General features: G+C 38.5%; 2 protein-coding genes across 2 annotated transcripts; one reads left to right on the top strand and one right to left on the bottom strand.

The window, feature by feature from the left end:
* Nucleotides 1-3,689: 3,689 nt before the first annotated feature.
* On the bottom strand, nucleotides 3,690-7,365 carry LOC133873048 (laccase-4-like). The gene is made up of 6 exons (XM_062310761.1): nucleotides 7,154-7,365; nucleotides 6,053-6,204; nucleotides 5,689-5,933; nucleotides 5,450-5,578; nucleotides 4,422-5,348; nucleotides 3,690-4,071 (listed from the first exon to the last, which is right to left on the bottom strand). Exons 1-6 carry the CDS (start codon nucleotides 7,244-7,246, stop codon nucleotides 3,941-3,943), a joined length of 1,677 nt encoding a protein of 558 aa, XP_062166745.1. The 5' UTR covers nucleotides 7,247-7,365; the 3' UTR covers nucleotides 3,690-3,940.
* An 8,666-nt stretch (nucleotides 7,366-16,031) lies between these two features.
* LOC133873391 (protein NRT1/ PTR FAMILY 8.1-like) lies at nucleotides 16,032-18,714 on the top strand. The gene is made up of 4 exons (XM_062311103.1): nucleotides 16,032-16,143; nucleotides 16,309-16,526; nucleotides 17,123-17,673; nucleotides 17,837-18,714. The coding sequence occupies exons 1-4, from the start codon at nucleotides 16,032-16,034 to the stop codon at nucleotides 18,666-18,668; spliced, it is 1,713 nt and encodes a 570-aa protein (XP_062167087.1). The 3' UTR covers nucleotides 18,669-18,714.
* Nucleotides 18,715-20,268: the final 1,554 nt, after the last annotated feature.

The following is a 20,268-nucleotide window of genomic DNA, read 5'->3' as shown; positions in this document are numbered from 1 at the left end:
CTTGATACCAGCCCCTTCACACAATCAGTTAAAATTGTCAAACATTCGCATATACATAAGATCAAAACCATTTATAGCATAACAAAAATTGAATAAATGAAGGAAAATACTTGAAGGGTTACCTTTTGACGATCTGAAATAAATGTCCATCCTTCTGTAGGAGGAATGCCAAGGTCCGAGAACAAAGTCTTTAGAAACCATGAACAATTGTCTTTTACTTCCGCTTCAAGAACTGCAAAGGCCACTAAATACATGTTGTTATTGGCGTCCCTCGAAATGGGAGTCATGAGTTGTCCCTTATAAGGCCCTTTCAAGAAGCATCCATCCAACCTAATAATTGGCCTACAACCAGTTAGAAAACCTCTTTTCATGACAGCTATTGAGAAGTACAACCTGTGAAACTTTGCTGGACAATCAGGTAAAGGTCTCTCTACCTTCATCAATACACAACTGCCAATATTTGTTTTTCTGATTGTTTCACAATAATCCCAAAGCATTTTGTATTGGAGCTTCACTTTTCCAAGAATCCTTTCTTTTGCATTACTTTAGCCCTATACAACTTGCTATTTTTAACATCCACACCCCACTTTTCTTTGACGCCCCCGAGAATGGCCTTTACTGGCATGTTAGGTTGTGCTCTAAACTTGTCAATCAATTTCTTTGCAATCCATGAAGGTTTCATAATAGAATTCTTATGTCTCCTCCAACAAGTGTATTTGGATTGAAATTATCTAATTTCAAATGATTCATCATCCTTACACTTACGCCCATACAATCTTGATCCCTGCATACCACAATACATTTAGCCAGGTAATTCTTTTTAAACTTTATATCATTCCCCATATTTATATTACACTCTCTAATAGCCTCTCTAAAAACATGTATTGAGGAGAATTTCTGACCCACTGCCAACTGTAGGTTACCTAGGTCAGACATTTGGAGCTCAGATCGCTTAGTGACACATTTCCTCTGAGATGCAACCTCGGCCTCCTCATCACTGTTGGGGGGAGATATAAGACTGTCACTCCGTGCATGTCTAAGTTTAAATCATCATCCTCGGGTTCATTGTCGACACAGTTGACTCTTGACCTAACACCCTCTTCACCATCATTATCTTGACCAATTTCCTTTTGACTCTCCTCATCGCCCTCACTCTCTTCACTACCCTCTCCACAGACCTCATCACTCTCTTCCATGTCCTCTCCACGGATGGCCCAGCAACATCATTATTTTCATCAAACAAGTCCGGTTCATACAGCTCATCACAATATAGATCATCTCAATCAATCCTAAATTGCCCACCATCATCGTACTCATAATCACAATCACTAGCTATAGGCTCACCAAAGCAAACAAGGTACAACTCAATAATTGGTACAGCTTTATAGACAATAACCATTTCAATCACATCATGGTCCAATGTAATTAATCTCAAACCTTTTTGAAGAACCTGGTAGTAAGTAATACAATAGGTCCCTTGATTTGTATCCATACTTTTCAACAATACTCTCAACCTCGAAAAAGGACAACTTCTCACCATCATACACCCCCTTATACACATTTACATCAGTCCCTACATATGTGCTCATAAACTACCTATCTATCTTACCCCCGTAATACACCTCGAACACAAACTCCCGTCCAGCCATCTTTACAAAAAATAAAAATAAATAAATAAAATATCAACATTGAATAATAAAAATATAAACATGTTCAGCCATCCTAGTGTACTCTACCTAGTATACTCTGATTTAGCATGTCAAAATTAGTATGAGACCACATTAAGGCATGAATATCATTAAGGGACCATATTCAAGCCTTTATTTCCCCCTCGATGTTACATTAAGTGCATTTGATGTACACTGTATGGTGTGCATTATTACATACTTTCAATTTAGTAAATTGTGACATCCGTATGAGACCACATCAAATGAGTGCCCACTCCACAACAAAAAACCAGCCAGCACAATTTCTAAATGGGATCAAATAAATATTATTTTAGACAAAGCCTACCACAAAACATTACAATTTGTACGCATAGAAAGCAAATAAAGCAAATGACAAAATATCACTTTCAAGATCGTTACCTAAGAATCTGGGGCATTTTAAAGGGGGGATTTTAATTTAATACATTGTGATATCTGTAGGAATCACATCAAATGAATGCCCACTCCACAACGAAACCAACCAACCCAGTTTCTAAATGAGACCAAATAAACATTATTTTAGTCAATGCCTACCACAAAACATTGCAATCAATATGAATAGAAAGCAAACAAAGGAATTGACAAAGGGCGCTTTCAATTTAAATAAAACCCTAAACAAACAAGATTCTAAAAAGTACATAGTCCTACCCCCAAAATCTAGGCATTATAAAATGAGCTTTCGATTGTCTCATAACAACCAACTACGTAAGCAAGACTTTTAGGTAATGGGTACTCCAAAATTTAGCTTAAAATCATGCAAATTTTGTTTGATATAAAAAAAAAAAAAACCCAAAACAAAAAGTAGGATTTATAATGGGTACTCCAAAATTCTTACCTTTAGTGGACCTTTAGTGGCCGAAAACACGGATGATGGGTGGACTGGTAATGCAAAGCAACGCAACTCCGGCAACACAACACAATTTTCGTTTTTTCCAGAAAACTTTGAGACTCTGCTCCTCCACACTGATTTTAGGTCATTCAACCCCAAACTTAAAATGTCATCTATCTTACCCGAATGGCAGAATGGTAATATTTTCTTCACTTTGGTGTTAATTTGTAATGCATTATGCGTGCATTATTTCCAAGGGCTATTTAGGAATTTCACGGTAAAAGATAAGGGTATTATGGGAAGTTTAGGTCAGAGATTGTCAAGCGCACGACACGTGGTGCATTTTCCATCCAATTTGACAGGGAGACCTAATAGAGTGGTCATTTTTGAAAAAGAATGGTAGTTTGGGAGTTTATAGTGCTATATTTGTCAATTCAGTGAGCTACTTTAAAAACAGCTTGTAGTTTGGGAACTTTTTTGTAGTTTTCCCATAATAAATATATAATACACTACTACTAATAAAATATCTATATTCCCTTCCCCATTCCCAGGCAGTATGGGAATCCGGTGGGGCTGCCACAATGTGTCATAGGCATTGACCGCCTAGAAATTTCATTCAAGTCAATTTGTGAGCCCACAGAGAAAGAAAAGGTCTCTAATCCAAACAATTTATTGTAATTAAGTCTGAATTTTGGTAGATAAATTGCTACCCAACTTCAAAGAACACCGACCTACTAATTTTGTATAATTAAGTTTGTGTTGGGTTTGCAGGTCATGTAAAAAATTGTCAGTCTTAAATGTCTCGTGTCGGGTTTGAGTCACGTCGAGGCATATGAATAAGACTATATATATCAACCTTAACCCGACCTATTTAATTAAATGGATCAGACTTCTCAACAATAACCGCAAATTTCGTATTAGGCTCGTGGGTTATGTCAAAAAATTTCCGCCCTAGACCATATCACATATTGGCCTATTCCACATTAAATTCCAACATTGATCAATAAATTTGATATCTTGAGGCTGCGCGGTCATTATGCAAGACCACTTTAAGCAAACAAGAGGCATGTCACGTACACATGAAAATCGTTTGGAACATTTATAAGATAACAAAAGCTTAGACATGCAAATTCCAATATATATATACTCCCTCCTAAAAAGAAAAGGTTTATGGTATTTCAACAATTAAAATGCTCACACAAGTTTATTTAAAACATGCCCAGAGCAAATGTTTCCATTTACTCAAAAAAACAAATTGAATCTAATTAGCTCTCACTTGTTTATTAACTAATTTGTTTTTGTTCTCTTTCTCGTCTTGCCTCTGTCTCTCCTGGCCTCTTCTTTTTCGAGTCAGAGATTTCTCTACGTCTATAGTACTTATAAATATTTTGAGTGCATGGCTCGATCAACATTTGGGAAGATCACTTGGAGGAGGAAGAACTGACTCATTGGGTCCCTTGCCATTGTCCACCAAGAAAGCCATCTTCAGCCCCCATGTTGTGTGCACTTCCAGATGACAATGCATGAACCAAACTCCTACAATTACAAACATGATCATGAAAATGAAAAGATAGATAAAAAAATAAAAATAAAAAAAAAAAAAAAAAAAAAAAAAAAAAAAAAAAAAAAGATTAAAGAATTATTCAAGTGCCAAAAACTAGGCGTTAAGCCCGTGAGCGTGGGCCAGCTCAAATGGTCACGCGACTCGTTTAGTTAATATCACAAGATTAGCTATTCGAGTCCTCAATCACTTAACCGATACATGGTTTTGGAGGCAGGGGTCATGGAGTTTATCCGATAGGAATGGATCACACGGCTGCATGATTTTTTAATTTTTTTTTTTTAAAAAAAATATGATAATGATAATACTAATAACTAAATATTACCTGGATTATCTGCACGAAATCTGATGGCTGCCCATCCACCAGATGGCACACTAATTGTGTTCCTCTCGACAGGGTCAAAAAGGTTGAAGTTTTTGGGATCCTTTTTTGGATTGTAGTTGCCTAGTCCCCTACCAACGGCAAAGAAATTAAACCCATGTAGATGGACTGGATGGTTTTCAGGGGCGATGATCCCAGTGTCTTGCAGAACAAGTTCGACCGTGGAGTTGTAAGACAACCTATAAACCTTTGTCCCGTTAGTGGTCTGTAAACTTGCCGGTCCGGAGCCCGTATAGTTAAATACATGTGGTGGGTTGCCGGGAAAATCAGTGGTGAACACCCCGCTGATGTTGAAGAAATGTGCTTGAAGTAGGGCGGTGGTGGGCATAACAAATGTGACATTGTTGATACTAGCCACCGCTCGGCTTCCATTGCCAGCTTTGCAAGTAGAACACGGGTTGATCCCTAGCCCGATGGTGAAAAAAAGTTTGTGATCAACAGTTGATGGGACATTGGCGGGGAATTTCTTGGAATTTAGGCTTTTGAGGGAGTTGGTAAATTTGTTTGCAACTGCGGTAGCATTTTGTGGCGGTGGACTGGTAAGAGTTGTGGGGGCAGTAGAAAGCGTGCCAGAATAGTGAAGAGTGGCAGTTGCTGTGAGGTTGTCAACGGCGATGGGGGAGTCCATGAAAGGAGAGGCGGCTACCAAGTACTTGCCGGAATTTTGATCGGCGGTTACAAGGGCATTTGTGGTTTGGCCGGGGGCAATCACGATTGTGTCAAGCTTCACTGGTTTTACATAGGTAGCATCCACTTCAACGATGGTGAGTGTGTGCCCGGCTATCTTGAAGAAAAGCTCTTCATTGAGTGCAGCGTTGATTATGCGTAGCAAGTAGGTCTTACCACTTTGGACGGGCAATTTGAAGCCACCTGTATGAATGATTCAAACAAGTTACCAAAAAAGCTTTCAAACATAATTAATCCGGTAGTTAACTGAAACCGGATTCAAGACGAATCTGTATGTTAATTACTTTGTGAGGAACAATTCGAAACCGGCCCGGGATGGCCATTAATGGTATGCGCATCGGAGACATTAGGGGCTAATCCGGAATTGAGAGCTTCGTTGACCACGGCTTCAGTGTCGGATTTCCACCATTCAGCTGCAATTTATAATGCCATTGATCATAAATCGAGTTCCAACCAGAACACAATATTGTTGGTAGAGATCGAGAATTAATGAGTTACATTAATAGAAATTTTTTGAGCTCACCTAATATGACAACAACTTCCTTGTAGGGTGTTGGGAACGGATATGGCACGCCACGCTTAGGCAAGATGACTATGGCACCGTGGACCGTTGCCCTTAGCCAGTTAATATGTGCATGCCAAAGAAGCGTGCCCCGTTGGCCGGTGATAGTGAAATTGTACACATAGCTTTGCCCTGTCTGGATTGGGCATTGAGTAACATATGCCGGTCCGTCGGCCCAACCTGTTCGTAGTTGCCTAATGCCGTGCCTGCAAAGAAAAAAAACATTGTCTCCGTTATTCACTTCTGTTAATTATCAAATCTATTTGATATAAGAGATTACCCTAATTAATTGAATTGGATCTCCCTAAGGATTTGAGAATCTTACCAGTGGATGGTAACATTATGTGTGACATGGTTGACGACCTTCACAAGCACTGTATCATCTTCTCTAGCATAGAGAGTGGGTCCTGGGAACTTCCCATTCACGGTGACAATGGGTTTGGTGGAACATAGTCTGGTGGTATTCCTCGTCACAACCTTAATTATTCACACGTACGGTAACCCAACAAAAGGTATCAATTTCCATAAAGTTGTAAGAAAAATAATTACTAATGACCAGCACTGTTATTTGGTAACAACTTGCTTCCTAGAGGGTGTACCTTCTATGTACTCAGATTCTTTTGATTTTTAATTCCTTAATTTAGGTTATTACGATTAATTGTTTAAATGATAATATATAGATTTTAGCTTTCTGTTTGAGTGGAATGACTAGCTAGATCATAGTTTTGCTTACATCTAATATTTATTGGCGGCAATTATAACATTTATATTCAAGTAGGTATTGTTATAAAGTCATTTATACGCGACAAATCATAATTGATAAAATTATTAAACAAAAAATATTACTTCTCAATCATTAGTTTCATCAATTAATATATATATATACTCTCATGTCAGTTTAATTATAAAAATATTATAATAAAAATTGTAATACTCCAAACATTTTAATTTATATTCTTATAAATCATTTAAACACACGAAATACGTACTTGGCCAAAAAAAAGAAGCTTTAAATACGTGAAATCGAGTCACATTATAATTATATATGTTGAGAGAAATTCCTTAGCGGCCTACGACGTCGTAAAGAGAAATTCTTTAGGAGCATACGACGTCGACTTCAGGGAGTTGAAAAATAAGTAGTCGTGACACGTACTTATAATTCTGTGTAATTCCCACTGCATGCCAGGCTAATTATCATAAAAAATTCAATGAAAATGAAAGTGAAAAAAAAAATGAAAATGAAAAAAAAGAAAAGAAAAGAAAGAACAATCACTCAAGAAAAGTTCTCAACACTTTCATGGGCAGCCTGCGTGTGGCTATTGCATGGCATGATCGAGCTGCAATACATGAGTCCACAGCTAGCTCCAACCAAACAAAGACAATTTGATTAAGAATGAGGATGAAAACAATCAACGTATATACTTACATTAAACTTGTAGTGTCGAACCCTGGACTCGATCAAAGCTGGAAAAAGGCACACCACAATCAGAAGCAGAAGGCGAACCCAAGAAGAATCCATTTCTCACGTACAACTGCTTGTTCTTCTCTCTCAGACCTGATCAGCAAATCAATCACAGCTTCTAGTTTTTGTTCTTTTGCTTTTGATTTCTAGCTTAGCTTGTTGTAGTCATGAGAGACTGGCCAACGCACCCTTATAAAGGGCGATGGAGGCATTGCTCCCATGTCGTTTTTCCCTTGTTAGGTGAAGTACTATAAGGATTCTTGATTAACAAGCAGATACACAACCGATCATGCTGCTGCCCTTGATATCTTTCATGTTACATAAAGTTCCATTTCGGTTGACCAATGTAGACTGTAGTAGTTCTAGATAAATAATATAGTGCCTGCCATTTTCTTTTCTTGTTTTTATGTTACTTTTATTCTCGATCGCCTGAGGCCCTGATCGGTTGCATGCAATCCCCACTTGAAGAACAGGCCAGTCGATAATGATTGCTTGATAGACTATAATCTAAGTAACCCCTTCAAATAACCAGAAAATATTTCGTAATGGCATTGATCATGTATTAGCTTAATTAAACCCAGTCAAACTTAATTAGCAAGTGGAATCAGTTAGTAGGTCCGTAGAAATCCACTTTTCAAGTTTTACAATTATTTTACAGTTACATTACCTACTTTTTAGCACATGTGACTACTCTGGAAACACACGTCCATGAGAAAATGTTTAGAGTATTACAACTTTTACTATAAATTTATCGAATACTTATATCACATAAATGAAATAATTAATAAAATTAAACTGGCATGATAAGTGTGACATAGGTTGTCATGTCAGTTAATTTGTAAAAAACTTTTAGTAAAAACGTAGGTTAGTGGAGGTTGGATAAAAAAGCTGATGATTAATATTGAAGACGGCACTTGTAGTTTTCATCTTGGCCCTACAACGTACGAGTGAGTGGCATTCAGTATTATATGTATTGGTCAAAGGTTTATATATATATGTATATAGGCATCATGGAAACTTGTATAGATCTGGAAGAGTTGAGTAGAATTGTTAATTAATTGGGATGCTTAGCAAACAAAATAATTAATGGTTGAGAAATGCCTTTCAGGTCATGTATCAGACAGCCCAATATGAAGAATATTATGGGTTGTTTGAAATCCAAGCTAGATTAAACTAACGGTGGGTAAGTACCAACCCATGACACCCTCCTCCTCTTTGCTTGTTTTTCTGATCCCCACAGTTTATCCTTATTCATCTCTCCTATAGGTAATTAAGTATTTGTGGTAAAAAAAAAAAAAAAAAAAAAGTCATTTGTCTATAAAATATTAATTTACACTAAAAAGATATAGATAGGGCCATAGAGGTTGATTAAGTACGACGCAGCACCTACTCTCTATCTGCTTATTGTTTTGTTCCATGCGACTTCCCCATCATTCTGACTTTCTCGATCTATTCTAAAGATACTAGCATGGTGGATGGTCATTTTCTATGAAAGATATTAGCTCTTTAAAGATTTTTTTCTTAAAAGAAAATATTATTATCTAGAAAATGACATGCTTTTAACCGTACTAGTTGCTTCATCGAAATTGAGAATAAAAGAGAGCTAAAAAAAAATATGATAAATAAAGACTTCAATATAATCAACGTTAAAACATGTAACCAAAATATAAAGCGTAAAAGTAAAGAACACAAATATTTTGGTTACGAAGTGAAAATTTTTTGCACCAAAGAGAAAAATCACTCCAGAATAGCCAAACTCAAGCAATCCACCATTCAAAAAAAAAAAAAAAAAGAAGAAGAAAGAAAGAAAAAGAAAGAGCTAGTTACAAGACAGCCGTCCTTACATAACCCAATACAGTAGTCGTACCTTTAACACTGACATGTACCTTTATGTGAACACCTCTCAACTAAACCTCATGTCTGAAGAGTTATTTAATAGATTTCTTTAACTTAGAGTTTCTTTCTAAGTTAGACTTCAAACGGTTGAACAATACAATAAAACAAAAACTGTAAGAAAGTTAGCACATCTAACAATTTCTTCCTAAATACCCTATCTTAGCACAATGAGAATTCAGCCAAGGAATTCTTGAAATTACAAAGCCTATGAGCCTCTTTAAATAGGCTTCAGAAATCCTAATTCTAATTAATTTGGATTTGCATAGGTTGCATCCGGACCTACAACTAAAACTTCAGACAAAAATTGAAGCACATCTGGACTTGCAACCCTAACGTCCGAACGGTTGCATAAAGTACTTTCACTGTCCGCAGTCATCACATTTGCATTCAGACCTTCATGCAAGCAAGTGCTCTTTGTAGCTTGCGTCTACTTTTGCTCTCGGACGTCAGCGTCTGCTGTACCGTTCGGACCTTCATTGGACTTTGACTTTTCAAGTTAGGCGTTCAAACTCTGGCATCTAGGCGTCCGGACTTACTTTAGGGAAAACCGACTTTTCTGAACTGTAAAGTCTCCAGAATATTTCCTTCAACAAGAAATTGTCTTCTTAGGGATATTCTGTGCATATACTTCTTTGTTAAGCTCTTTTCATATTGGAAATAATATTCTGCAACAATTCTTTTGAAATCTTCTAGAATTACAGTGTCCTTGTAATAAAAGTCCCTGATATGGAAGTCCCAAATATATAAGCGTTTTTGTCAACCAGAATATAGCCAATTAAAATAAACCAACAACATATATTGGTTGAGAGGTACAATATTTTTACTATGCTTCATTATCACATTAGTCATTCATTAAGTAAATTTTATGTTTAATTTTTTAACATGTGACACTTACGTGTAAATTTTTAAAGAGTTGGAATAAAATTAGTTGTGGATTTGGATTTTCTCTCCATATGGTAGTTATCGTTTCACTTTTTCGTAAATTGAGTAAACCATCAAAGCCTCAAAGTTTCAACGCATAATATACATGCGTCTCTTTTTAACTTTCGTAACTTACTTTTTGTTCTCCCTTTGTTGGTTTTTTGTGTTATTACTATAAAAGAATCTTACATATAGCCCTTTCATACAGGATTAATGATCACAAGAACCTTATGAAATGTTGAAATTTGTAACAAAATAAATAAATAAAAATATTGTGGAAGCAGAAAGAGAGATTCAAGAGATTTTGGCCCTGTTTGGAAATCCATTCACCCACTTCTCCCCCTCCCTGCGCACTATGCACTAGGACAGTGCACAGTGCGCAGGTCAGAAAAGTATAGCTCTTGAAAAAATATATTTTTCACTTTTTCATTTTACCCTTATCAAGAAAAAATGAAAAGCTATAAAATGAAGAAATACACATCTTGACAGGGAAAAAAAAAAAAGAAAAAGAGTTCATTCTGGAGCACGTCATATATTCACACATTTTTTACAATGAATTTTTTACTTTCCCATTTTACCCTTGGCAAGAAAAAAATTAAAAGTATTGAAGTGAAGAAATATGCGTCTTTCCAGAGGTAAAAATAAATAAAAAATTGTACAGCTCTCAGAAAAAATAGATTTTCAACTTTCCTATTTTATCCCTGGCAAGAAAAAAAAAAAAAAAAAAAACGTTGAAGTGAGGAAATACGCATCTTGACAGGGGTAAAAAAAAGGGAAAAAAACAAATCATTCTGAGGCAAGTCATGTATACGCACATTCTTGACAACGGATTTTTCACTTTCTTGTTTTACCCCTAGCAAGAAAAAAAATTAAAAGCGATGAAGTGAGGAAATATGGGTCTTGCTATGGGTAAAAAATGGAAAAAACAAAACAAAACAAAAGAATTTCGTACATTTCTGACCTGTACAGTGTGCAGGGGGAGAAGTGGGTAGGGGGATTTCAAATAGGGCCTTGTAAACATGCACTTGAAAAAAAAAAAAAAAAGAAAAAAAAAAAAAAAAAAAAAAAAAAAAAAAAAAAAAAGCCTATACCCTCACCCTATAAGTGAAATTGGCCCGTTAGACTTCATTATGTCAATCATTAAAATTTTAGAGTTGAAGGACTAATCTCCTATACACATATAGAACAATATTGTTGTTTTCTACACTTAGAGCATCCACTTGAACTAGAGAGACATCATGTCGGAAATGGAATGCTTGTCCTTAAACAATGAAACTATGTTATATATTCTCCTATACTAATTGATATACACATTTTGTGAAGAAGAGCATAATATATATTATTTATTAAGTCTAAAAATTAGTATGAGAAACTACTGGCTGGCCGGCTTAGATAAGTTTTGTGTTTTTTGAACTGGGTTTTTCTCCTTATCAAACTTTTTTTTTTTAAACTCCTCAACGCATGTGAGACATGTGACTGTGCTGGAAGAATCTTTGGGCGGCGCATGTGAGCGCGTGAGACCTTCGTTTGGGCTAATTGTGGTGGTGTCTCGTAAATTGACTTATGTACTTTTGATTAATTGTGTTCGTAGGCTTGATAGAATGCTTGGAAGAAAGTTATCCAAATGAGACAGTGGTTAAGTGGGCTATAAGAAACACCGAGAAGAACGCCGGGAGGGAGGCACCGCCGGAAAGAACTAGGTTTTTTGGAAACTCCTAAACACGTGTGGCTGGGTTGAAAGAATCTTCTGGCAATGCATATGGGCGCATTGTTAAAGTTTCCAACATTGCTAAGAGACCCTTATCTTGTAGACTTTATACGTCATGGACACCCCTTTTCTCTCAATACGTTTTTTGAAAGTGAGTAAGGCCCATAAACTTTTACATGGTATCAAAGGCAAAGGTATCTTACAATGATGGGCATTTTCCTCCCATTGTTGTCCACATGTTTGGTCATTAGTTGCCACACGTGAGGGAGCAAGTTAAAGTGTGTCACATCGCTAAGATTTTCTTCACTTTGGCACTTTGTAAGTCATAGTGTCCTCTACTCTCTCAATGCGTCTTTTGAGACCCATGAACTTTTACATAGTATCAGAGCAAGTTCCTTTAACAATGATGGTCATTTCCCTCCCATTGTTGAACGCGTGTTTGGTCAAAGATGCTACACGTGAGGGAGCGTATTAAAGTGTCCTACATTGCTAAGAGATCCTTGTCTTATAGACTTTATAAGTCATAGACACCTCTCCTCTCTCAAGGCGTCTTTTGAAAATGAGTAAGGTCCATGAACTTTTATACACGTGAAACCTTGGTTTGGGCTAATTTTTGTGGCATTTCATAAATTGACTCACGTACTTTTGATAAATTTCGTCACAAACTTAATAGGATGCTAGGAAGGCAGTGATCCGAAAGAGAAAGTGGTTCAGCGGTTGTGAGGAATGCCAGGAATTAAGAACGCCGAAAAAATGAAGGAGAATATAAATTGGAGTCCACTTAAAAGTAACTTTGATACTATATAGAAATTTGTAATAAATTGTAAAAATGATGAAAATATAGCAAAAACAAAGAAAAAGAGACATAAGATTTTGGAGGTGGTTTGGCTTGAAAGGCCTTTGTCTATGTAAAAATTAATTTGTAATGAAATACAGAAAGGAGGAAAATATAGCAAAAGCAAAGAGAAAGAAACACAAAAAAATTTAAGGTGATTCAGCCTTGGAGGTCAACGTCCACAACTGAGAAGTGCTCTTTAAGACTACATTTTTTGTTCTTATTGAGTTATGTAGGTTTACTTAGAACGTTGTATTTATTTCTTTTTGAATAAGTTGGCAAGTCCTTTTTTTGAGGGGGGGGGGGGGGGGGGGAGGGGGGGGCATAATGGGTTGTGGGCACTTTCCCACACTTAAAAAAGCATGTGCTCTCACACTTTATATAAGTGGAGCTTACCCATTAGATTTTATTATTTCATTGAGTAAATGTTAGTGTTAGCTTGAGGTACTAGTGTCTACTACACATATAACAATGTTTTTTTTTTTTTTTTCACTTTCAACATCAACCGAAGAGACAGGGGCAAAGCTACCTTGTGCCTTGGGGAAGCCCACACATAACAATGTTGTTTTTTTCACTTCGAGTATCAGCCGAAGAGACATGGGCGGAGCCACCTTATGCCTTGGGGGGGCCCACACATAACAACGTTGGCTTGAAAGGCCTTTGTCTATGTAAAAATCAATTTGTAATGAAATACAGAAAGGAGGAAAATATAGCAAAAGCATAGAGAAAGAAACACAAAAGATATTGAGGTGATTCAACCTTGGAGGTCAACGTCCACAACTGAGAAGTGCTCTTTAAGACTACATTTTTGTTCTTATTGAGTTGTGTAGGTTTACTTAGAACGTTGTATTTATTTCTTTTTAAATAAGTTGGCAAGTCCTTTTTTTTTTAGGGGGGGTCCATAATGGGTTGTGGGCACTTCAAAAAGCATGTGCTCTCACACTTTATGTAAGTGGAGCTTACCCATTAGATTTTATTATTTCCTTGAGTAAATGTTAGGGTTAGCTTGAGGTACTAGTGTCTACTACACATATAACAATGTTTTTTTTTTTTTTTTTTCACTTTGAAAATCAACTGAAGAGATAAGGGCGGAGCTACCTTGTGCCTTGGGGGAGCCCACACACAACAATGTTGTTTTTTTCACTTCGAGTATCGACCGAAAAGACATGGGCGGAGCCACCTTATGCCTTGGGGGGGCCCACACATAACAACATTGTTTTTTTCACTTCGAGCATCGATCGAAGAGACAGGGGCGAAGCCACCTTGTGCCTTGGAGGAGCCCACACATAACAATGTTGTGTTTTTCACTTCAAGCATCAACCGAAAAGACAAGGGCGGAACCACCTTGTGCCTTGAGGGAGCCTGGCCCCCCAAGGCCTAAGGTGGTCCCTCAAAAAAAATTTAAAATTAAATTAAATTAAATTTTACCCCCAAATTTTTTTACTTTTTTAGTTTTGGCCTCCCAAGTTTTTGGTTTTTCAATTTGGCCTCCCAAAATCTCAAATTCTAGCTCCGCCCTACAAAGAGACATCACACTGGAAATGGAAAACTTATCATCAAAAAATAGAGGTATGCTAGTCTCTCATATTTGATCTACACATGCTATGAAAGAAGCAGCATAACTAATTTATTTATTAGTTCTAACTTATAATACAAATAATCTTATTTATTGGGGAAATGAGGTACGGAGAGTGAATAAAAAAAAATGTAGGATTTGGTTACAAGCACGCATCTATGGTGAATATTTTAATAAAGAAAATCATTCCAACCTAATCTAGTAATATGATAAGAGTATAACTTCTGTCCGGTCGTGGCAGAAAGGAAGGGTTTTTTGCCCATCAATAAGAAATCTACACGTCAGCTAAAACTCAAAAAATGAAATGATGCTGATCTATTGGATCCCTTTTGCAACTCTTCATTTTACCCTTCTAAAAAAAAAAAAACCTTCCACAGCCCAAGAAAATCACAATCCACTGCCCAAATCCGCAGCACCACCATGGTACTGCTCAGGGCGGAAAGCCGCCGCCGCCACCGCCACCAGGCCGAGCAGCCACCCCCGGGGTCTAGGGGTGGCTTTTGGGCCACCCCTAGATGGATCTAGGGTATGCCCGAAGGCCACCCCAGGCCACTGGGGAGTGGCCGCGCGGCCACCCCCGGGGTCTGGGGTTGGCCTTTGGGCCAACCCTAGATCCATCTAGGGCAGGCCCGATGGCCACCCCAGGCCCCGGGGGTGGCCGCGCGGCCACTGGGGGGTGGCCACGCAACTACCCCTGGTCCATGAGGCTGTCGCGCGGCCACCCTCGAGGCTTGGGGTGGCCTTCGAGCCAACCCTAGATCCATCTAGGGCTGGCCCGATGGCCACCCCAGGCCCCGGGGGTGGCCGCGCGGCTACCCCCGATCCATGGGACGGCTGCGCGGCCACCCCCGGCCACTGGAAGGTGGCCGCACGGCTACCCCCTGTCCATAGGGCAGCCGCGCCGCCACCCCTGGGTCTGGGGGTGGCCTTCAGGCGAACCCTTCTGTCCGAGCTGTCACTCATCATCGGCCTAGGTCGACTCCGACTCCGCCGGCCGGCTCATTGGTGGCGACTGCGGTTGTGATGGCAGCGGCGGCGGGTTGGGCTAGGGGTGGAGTTTCAGCCGGTTGCGGTCCTGGTTGGTTGAGTTTTTTGTTCCTTTTTTTTTTCATGAATTTGGTGTTTTCACCCTATATTGCTTTGGTGTGCTAAACTGACATGTCAAGTGCTTATTGGTGGGCAAAAAACTCTTGTTTTCTGCCAAGACCGTATAGAAGGGGCTCTCATATGATAATCGTGTGTATATATATATATTCTAACATGAAATATAAACAATAAGAGATGGGCCATTTTGAAGAGATTCTCTTCAAGAGATAGGTCATTTTGAAGAGATGTGTTAGATCAAGCTTGTAAGACTGTCTGTGTCTACCTCTTCCTCTTAAAATTCCTCCGATATGTTGTGGTTTCATCCCATTTTTCCTTTCCCCTGTTATAAAATAATAATAATAATAATAATAATAGAAGGTCCAAAAATGGTATGGAAAAGATTTGTATACGTTTCCACGACTTGTAGTTTTATTTTCTTTCATAAACGACTGATAATATTTATCCCTTCCCCTTCCTAAGAAGGTGTGCCAGAGCTACATAAGCTTAAGGGCTGACAGTGACACCACCATCGTCCATCGCCAACCGGAATGGACGAACAGTACTTCTTTCAAGGGCTCGATCTAGTTAATCAATGATCATGCATTAAAGGGTATTTGCTTGATCTGCGTGCCATGATGCTAAGATAAAATAGGAGTAAAGGAAGGCTTCTTGGAAGCTTGGAGTTGAATAAACATGGAGATAGAGGAGGAGGGGATCCGATTTTCTTGAGCTGATCAAGGCCACGTTCATTTGTGGAAATTACTGGAGATCAGACATATATACCAATCTGCTCATCCCCCTTCGTGCTTTGTCGCCGTCAATGGAAGAAGAACAAGAACACATCTACACCAAAGATGGAACGACAGATTTCCGTAACAAGCCTGCCATCAAGAAAGAAACAGGAACCTGGAAAGCGTGCCCTTACATTCTTGGTACTCCCCTCTCCAAAAATACACCCAATATATTCCGGCGGTCGGTAAAACGCCATAAATAATCCGTCGTTTTATCCTCATGTTTCGGCGTTTCCATGAAGCGCTCAATTCTTTTTGCACTCAATTATGTTATCTTAGTTTCTCGTGTGATTGTTTTTCAAACAGGAAACGAATGTTGTGAAAGATTAGCATACTATGGAATCAACACAAATCTTGTCAATTATCTCAAATTTCAACTAGACCAAAGCAGTGTTGTTGCCATCAACAATGTTACGAATTGGTCTGGGACGTGCTATGTCACACCCTTGCTTGGAGCCTTTCTAGCCGATGCCTATTTGGGAAGATATTGGACAATCGCTTGCTTCTCTGTTATTTATGTCTTTGTAAGTTAATTTGCTTGTTAAGATAGAGTACATTTTCACTCGCGTTTTTATACATGCAAAATTATGAAAATAAAAAAATTGACGGTTTGAAAATGTGAAAAACTCTCGCGTGCAACACACAAAGTCGTGCATTTTTTAAAAAATATGACTGCGATTTTAAAGAAAAAAACAACACGACCACAGAGGGTGTGATCTAGTGCCATTTTGGGTTTGTTTCAGCGGGGGCTAGGTCCCAAAGTCAAATCTCGCAACGGGAAGCACTTGAGACTGTTGGCTTGTCCATTGGCTTGGGTGCTGCTAGGTTCCTTGATGGGGTCGGTGTTAAGCTATAACTCGATCAGTCTTGAGAGAGCGCATGCGGTTTTCACCATCTAGACCACTCACCCCTCATAAGTGATCACCCCCTCTTGCCCTTTGATTAAACCAAAAAAAAACTCTTTTATAAATTTTACTAAAGCTTGATTGTGTTTTTAAAAATCGTATTAAAACCTTTTAACCAAATAAACAGTAAAGTATTCATGTCACTTGAATTTATCAATTAATATTCTGACTTTCTTTTCTTATAATCAATATATATATCATTCATTTCTTGCAAGGGGATGACATTGTTGACGGTATCAGCTTCTGTTTACGGGCTAAAGCCACCCTGTGATGAAAACGTTTGCCATCCCACAGGACTGCAAACCGCAGTGTTCTTCATAGGACTCTACCTGATAGCTCTCGGGACTGGTGGGATTAAGCCATGTGTCTCATCCTTTGGCGCCGACCAGTTTGATGATTCCGATGAAGCCGAGAAGAAAAAGAAGAGCTCTTTCTTCAACTGGTTTTATTTCTCCATTAACATCGGGGCTCTCATTGCCGCCTCTGTGCTTGTCTGGATACAAACAAATGTTGGCTGGGGCTGGGGCTTCGGCATCCCAGCCGTGGCAATGGCGATGGCTGTTGTAACTTTCTTCTCCGGCACGCGGTTGTATAGGAGCCAGAGGCCTGGTGGGAGTCCACTCACACGCATATGTCAAGTCCTCGTTGCTTCCTTCAGGAAATTTCGAGCACAAGTGCCACGCGACAAGTCTCTTCTCTATGAGACTGTGGAACAGGAATCTGCCGTCAAAGGAAGCCGCAAGCTTGATCATACAGAACAATTATGGTAAATTTTCACTATAATTTGTCTTATATTTTTTCCTTGGCCTAGCTAGTTATACTCTATATATTCTTGATTTCTAAAAAATTACTCGTCAATTTGACAGTACTCTATCTATACACCGATTTCTTCTTTGCATGATGATTATTGTCATTCTTCCTCTGCTCAGTTTCTTTGACAAGGCCGCTGTGGAGACTCAATCGGATCGAATCAAAGGCTCGGTGAATGCTTGGAGACTGTGCCCAGTGACGCAGGTCGAAGAGCTCAAATCCATTATCCGGTTGCTCCCCGTATGGGCCACGGGCATAATCTTTTCCGCCGTGTACAGCCAAATGGGCACCTTGTTTGTTCTCCAAGGCAACACAATGGACCTTCATATGACCCCCTCATTTGAAATCCCCTCTGCTTCGCTCTCCCTCTTCGACACCATCAGCGTCATCTTCTGGGTGCCGGTTTACGACCGCGTAATTGTTCCGTTCGCCAGAAAGTTCACCGGCCACAAGAACGGATTCACCCAGCTCCAACGCATAGCAATCGGCCTCGCTATTTCAATCTTTGCTATGCTAGCCGCCGGAACTTTAGAGCTTGTAAGACTCCGGGAGGTGAGGAAGCACCACTACTACGACCTCAAGCACATGCCCATGTCGATATTTTGGCAAGTCCCTCAGTATTTCATCATCGGATGCGCGGAAGTTTTCACGTTCATAGGGCAGCTGGAGTTCTTTTACGAGCAGGCGCCTGATGCCATGAGGAGCTTGTGCTCGGCTCTGTCGCTCACGACAGCCGCACTGGGCAACTATTTGAGCACGCTGCTCGTTAATATTGTCACGGAGTTCAGCACAAGGCATGGCAGGCCTGGATGGATACCGGACAACTTGAATTATGGTAATCTTGACTCTTTTTTCTGGCTTCTGGCTGCGTTGAGTGTGCTGAACTTGGGGCTCTATCTTTTTGTGGCCAACTGGTACACTTATAAGAGGCCAGTGGTATCGGCCCACTGATTAATTATTTAATTTGCTAATTAGTGAATGGTTCTAATTTATATTTTGTTTTGGTGGGTTCGTTTCCAAACCCAAATGCATTCATAACATATATATATATATATGGAAGTACTATTTTGTCACTAATTAATGAAGTTTTTTTTTCGATCTGAATTAGGTTAATTCAGTTCATTAAACTGATACATATTTTATAAATCCATATAATAATTAGATTGGCGGCGGCGTGCATGCATGAGTTAGATTGCAACATCAAATTAATTTACTTTCTCTCAACTCAGTTTCAATTACGCACGTCAAAACGTATATAACACGTACGGTTAACACGCGCGCATGAATTAGACTTTGCAATGACGATAAATTTCAACCAAATTCATATAAAAATAAAAAGAGGAAAGCTATTTAATAGACGGTTATACGAGTGATATATATATTTGATTATGTGGGAATGAGTGAATCAATACTTATTAAAAATAAAAAATAAATAAAAAAATTGTTATACGACTATAGTACAATTTGATTATATAGCAGTAAAAATTCTATTATATTTAATTTAATTTGTTTATTGGAATTAGAATTAAGGCAGGTTTGTTTCAGTGTAAAATATTTTTTTTAAAAATTTCTTTTTTGTTTTTTGTTTCTACAAATTTTTGAAGTTTTGCATGAACTCGTACCCAAAAAGTACGTTAGACCTCACAAGGACTCTCTCATAATATGGATAATCAATTGCACTAGGTCTCAGTCCCACTCTCAAAGACTTTTATTCTCAAATACTCTCTTCTTCTACCATTCTTCTTTGCTGTCTCTCTCTCTCTTTCTTGCGGCTCTTCAAATTAAATGAAAATACAAAAAGATATTTGGTGATTTCCCATGCAAGCCAAACACCCAAAAAATAAAAATAATAAATAAAAATAAAAAAATTAAAAGAAAGAAAGAAGAAGAAAATGTTTTCGAGCCACTTTTTAGGGTTGCAAACAAAGAGCCGAAAACAGACACTTTTGTAGGAAAATATTTTAGTTGAAAAAAAAAAAAAAAAAAAAAAAAAAAAAGAGGCCTAAAGCAGTGTTTTGTTTCCCGTTTTCCTTGGCCATGAACAATATTGGTTGTACACTCATCTTCCCATAGAATCCACTGGTTTATTCCCTGTTTCCTCTGTTTTCAAGGATGCTCTATCTAATTTCAAATCCATTCTTCTTCTACTTTTAGGAAAATACTCAAATTACAACAAGTGCACGACACCAAGACATATTGAAAGGGACCCACACTTGTAGTGCATTTGTAGTGCATGTATCATCTCTCCTACTTTTAACCCCTTCTCGTTTATGTTGTACCTTGTTGATGTCACCGGCACCCTCCCATCCATGTCACCGCTGCATCATCAATCACATCACCATCATCGATAATAATAATAATAACAATAATATCATTACCATTTTTATTTTTTTTTAAGCAATACAAGGAAATTGAAAGGGTTATACAAGGGGGATCCTTCTCCCTATTGATCCTAACAGTAATTGAAGACAAAATAAGGGAGGTGTTAGGAATGCTTCCAAGTAAAAGGTTAGAAGTAGTCTACTTGGTGCCTTTGGTGCATACGAAAATT

Source organism: Alnus glutinosa, chromosome 7 (genome assembly GCF_958979055.1).
Source record: "Alnus glutinosa chromosome 7, dhAlnGlut1.1, whole genome shotgun sequence".
NCBI classification, from domain to species: domain Eukaryota; kingdom Viridiplantae; phylum Streptophyta; class Magnoliopsida; order Fagales; family Betulaceae; genus Alnus; species Alnus glutinosa.
The sequence above is the reverse complement of the archived record's forward strand: the minus strand, read 5'-3'. Positions and strand labels throughout refer to the sequence as shown.